At 40.0% G+C, this 3,459-nt stretch overlaps 1 protein-coding gene across 1 annotated transcript in view; it reads right to left on the bottom strand.

The window, feature by feature from the left end:
• Positions 1-64: 64 nt before the first annotated feature.
• The window catches only part of SARC_11409 (hypothetical protein), a gene marked incomplete at its 3' end in the record, with an annotated part of 6,315 nt that continues 2,920 nt past the window's right edge, over positions 65-3,459 (bottom strand). Inside the window, exons 5-8 of the mRNA XM_014294507.1 lie at positions 3,274-3,401; positions 2,564-2,627; positions 1,525-1,577; positions 65-185 (exon numbers count right to left, since the gene is read on the bottom strand). Of these exons, the coding sequence (XP_014149982.1) occupies positions 65-185; positions 1,525-1,577; positions 2,564-2,627; positions 3,274-3,401 (366 nt within the window). The remainder of the gene's footprint in view (positions 186-1,524; positions 1,578-2,563; positions 2,628-3,273; positions 3,402-3,459) is intronic.

The following is a 3,459-nucleotide window of genomic DNA, read 5'->3' as shown; positions in this document are numbered from 1 at the left end:
TATAAATACACACACACACACACGCACACACACACACACACATATATATAAATAGAACTTAATTTACCTCCTTGATCCATAAAGCGATTCAGACTGGCGCGGATGTCAGTCTTCTTGCCGCCGTCCATGACTAGACACGATACGCGCGTTGGCCCCAGCCATTTCTTAAATTCGTTCGCCCAGTTCTATAAATAGAATCGAAACCGCATACACGATGATTGAGTGAAATCAATTGGCCTATACAATGTCATATATACGGAATTGAGCCACGCGATTGGTAGAATCAGCTGCGCTTGTAGAACCTCAAACACCACTCGAGTGAGTAGATAGCCGTGTTCTGACTAAATTGGTGTCACATACACGCCACCCATTGACACCATACATCCATTCTCCAGTGGAGAAAAGTACGCAAAACACCACAGATAATACAGTTGCACGCATCACAGCACAAGACCAATCCGCATGGCGAGATAATCCGGCAGTATTCATAGTAACAACAACCGTGACTCAACACTAAACCCCTAAAACCCTTACCTCTTAAACCCTAACCCTTAAAACCCTAACCTCTGAATCGGTCCTCTAATTCCGTACACGCCCTAGATGAGAACATATAAGGTTGTACACATAGTTCTAAATGTCAATATACGGGACTGGTGTACAAATCTGTTCTGTCATTTGTGTGCGCTTACATTTTTCCGCTTCACACCGATCCGCAGTTTAGCCGCATGAACACTGAAGGTATAACGTTCAGGGGGTTTAGGGTGTAGAAAGTGCCACTGAACTCAGGTGGCCACATATTTCATTTCACTTGAACTTACATACTATGCCCCAACCTCTTAGCTTGTTTATACGTGGCATTACTATATCTGTATCACAATAATAAAGATGCTAAAACGGTAGGTTGCCGAGGCAGTCACATCTTTCATTCCATTTGAACTTACTTACTATACCTACCTACTATGCCCCATCCTCTTAGCTTGAATATACGTGACACTACTACATCTGTATCACACAGCCAAGATGCTAAAACGGTAGGTTGCAGAGGTAGTCACATCTTTCATTCCATTTAAACTTACCTACTATACCCACCTACGATACCCCATCCTCTTAGCTTGATTATACGTGGCACTACTACATCTGTATCACATAACCAAGATGCTAAAATGGCAGGCTGTACAGGTGTGGTACGGTACGCTATACAGGCGTGGCTACCATTATACGATAGCAATTAAAGCTGTAACCTAGATAAGTGCCCACAAATCATATCTCACGGACATGTATATATACTTAGAGAAAATAAATGCAACGCGAACACAGCCTCACTTGGACCTAACCAGAGAGGGCAAAGATAGTGCAATCATATTTGTATTCTATATATATATATATATATATATATTTATATATATATATATATATATATATATATTTATATATATATATATATATATATATATATAGATGACATCTCATGTACTATATAAATATATAATCAGACATAGCAAGTGTTCGCAAACTCAGCCGTACCTGGACCAGACTGGAGGGCGCTACGATGATACCCTTGTTGATCAGTCGCTTGGCTGTAGCAGATACAGGCCGACATGGAGTAGAGCGCAGAAGACGTACATGGTTGAATGTTGAAGTTGGTTAAAAAAATAAAAATAGGATTACGAACATAAAACAAACTATTAGTGGTAAAGAGAATGTGTGATGTTGAGGTGATGCAAGAAAGGGGCAATCGAATTGCGAACACAGAATAGCCCAAATGTAACAAAAAAAAAGGGCAACTTTGCAATGATGTAAGAAACGGGAACCCAATTGCGAACATAGAATAGACTATTTGTAACAATGGGAAAATGAGAAAGTACGATGCTGAAATTATGCAAGAAACGGAAATCGGACGGCAATCATAGAATTAAATACGAGCAACAAAGAAAATGTATGATGTGAAGGATATGCAGGAAAGGGAAACCGGAGTGAGGAAATATATGCATCTAAGTAAATGAATAATATTTGGGACCCTGCAAGAAAAGGAAATTGGATTGCGAATAACGGAAAATAAAAATATGAGGAACAACGAAAGAACGGAGAGTCGCAGGACAAGATAATACAATACTTGAATTGTAGGATAGCAAAAGACAGCGAGTGAACGCTGAGATGATGGAGATCTATGAGTGTTTCAGGGTTATGCACGCCTGTAGGAGAGTCTGTATGTATCCTAGTCTATACAGAAGTAAACTAGTATGTGTGTCAGAAAGAGAGTCTGTATGATAGAAGTATACGAGTATGTGTCAGTAAGAGAGTCTATACGATAGAAGTATACGAGTATGTGTGTCAGTAAGAGAGTCTGTATGATAGAAGTAAACGAGTATGTGTGTCAGTAAGAGAGTCTGTATGATAGAAGTAAACGAGTATGTGTGTCAGTAAGAGAGTCTGTACGATAGAAGTATACGAGTATGTGTGTCAGTAAGAGAGTCTGTATGATAGAAGTATACGAATATGTGTGTCAGTAAGAGAGTCTGTACGATAGAAGTATACGAGTATGTGTGTCAGTCAAGTGACTTACCATATGGTCCCTGTTTGAGGAGCGTCCAGACCAATGTGACACACTGGAGTGTCTTCCCGAGTCCCTGAAAAGGAGGCAATTGGACATTAAACAATTGTCTAGCACGTTGAATGGGATATAAGGACGATTAAATATAAACACAATTAAAGTAGAGTCATTCAACAAAAGAATGACGTATCGCCATGTTTCATGGGATATACGGACGATTAAAGCAGGGTTATGCGGCAAAAGAGAAGTGTGGTTGGCAAGTTTAATAGGATATAAGGACGATTTAGGTACGGTTGATCAACCAAAGAAATAAGATTTTGGCATGTGTGATGGGATATAAAAATGAACATAGCAGGTTCATTCAACAAAAGAATGACGTATCGCCAAGTTTAATGGGATATACGGACGATTAAAGAAGGCTTATTCAGGAACAGAAAGAAGGGTTTAGCATATTTAAAGGACCATTAAAGTAAGGTTGTTCAGTGAATGAAAGATTGCTTGGAATATCTCAAAAGTCCTGAGGATTTGTGATTCACGGGTGTAATGTTCGACTGAAACCCTTCGGGCAGTTAAAGTGCGATTGGGGCCTGAAGCGGCATAGCAGTAGCCCAGAGTCAGAACAAGTAAATTTCATGATCTGCAATGTTGTTTGAACTACAAACAACACACACAGTGGTCAGATACAGAGGAAAGCATATACCCAAGTGTTTACATCAACATACCATATCATCGGCCATGATGCATCCTTCGCCATTCTCCAGCTTAACACCCGTCAGACAGTCGTACATAAACTGCACACCCTCGCGCTGATGTGGGCGCAGTACTTTGGACAGGCAAGGATCCACCACCACTGTATAAAAGAATATGAAAACATGCCGACGTCAGTATCTATTCCTAGTTTTATATAT

This window comes from Sphaeroforma arctica (assembly GCF_001186125.1).
Source record: "Sphaeroforma arctica JP610 unplaced genomic scaffold supercont1.1672, whole genome shotgun sequence".
Classification (NCBI taxonomy): domain Eukaryota; class Ichthyosporea; order Ichthyophonida; genus Sphaeroforma; species Sphaeroforma arctica.
Note: the sequence above shows the minus strand (reverse complement) of the source record. Positions and strands in the feature narration are given on the sequence as shown.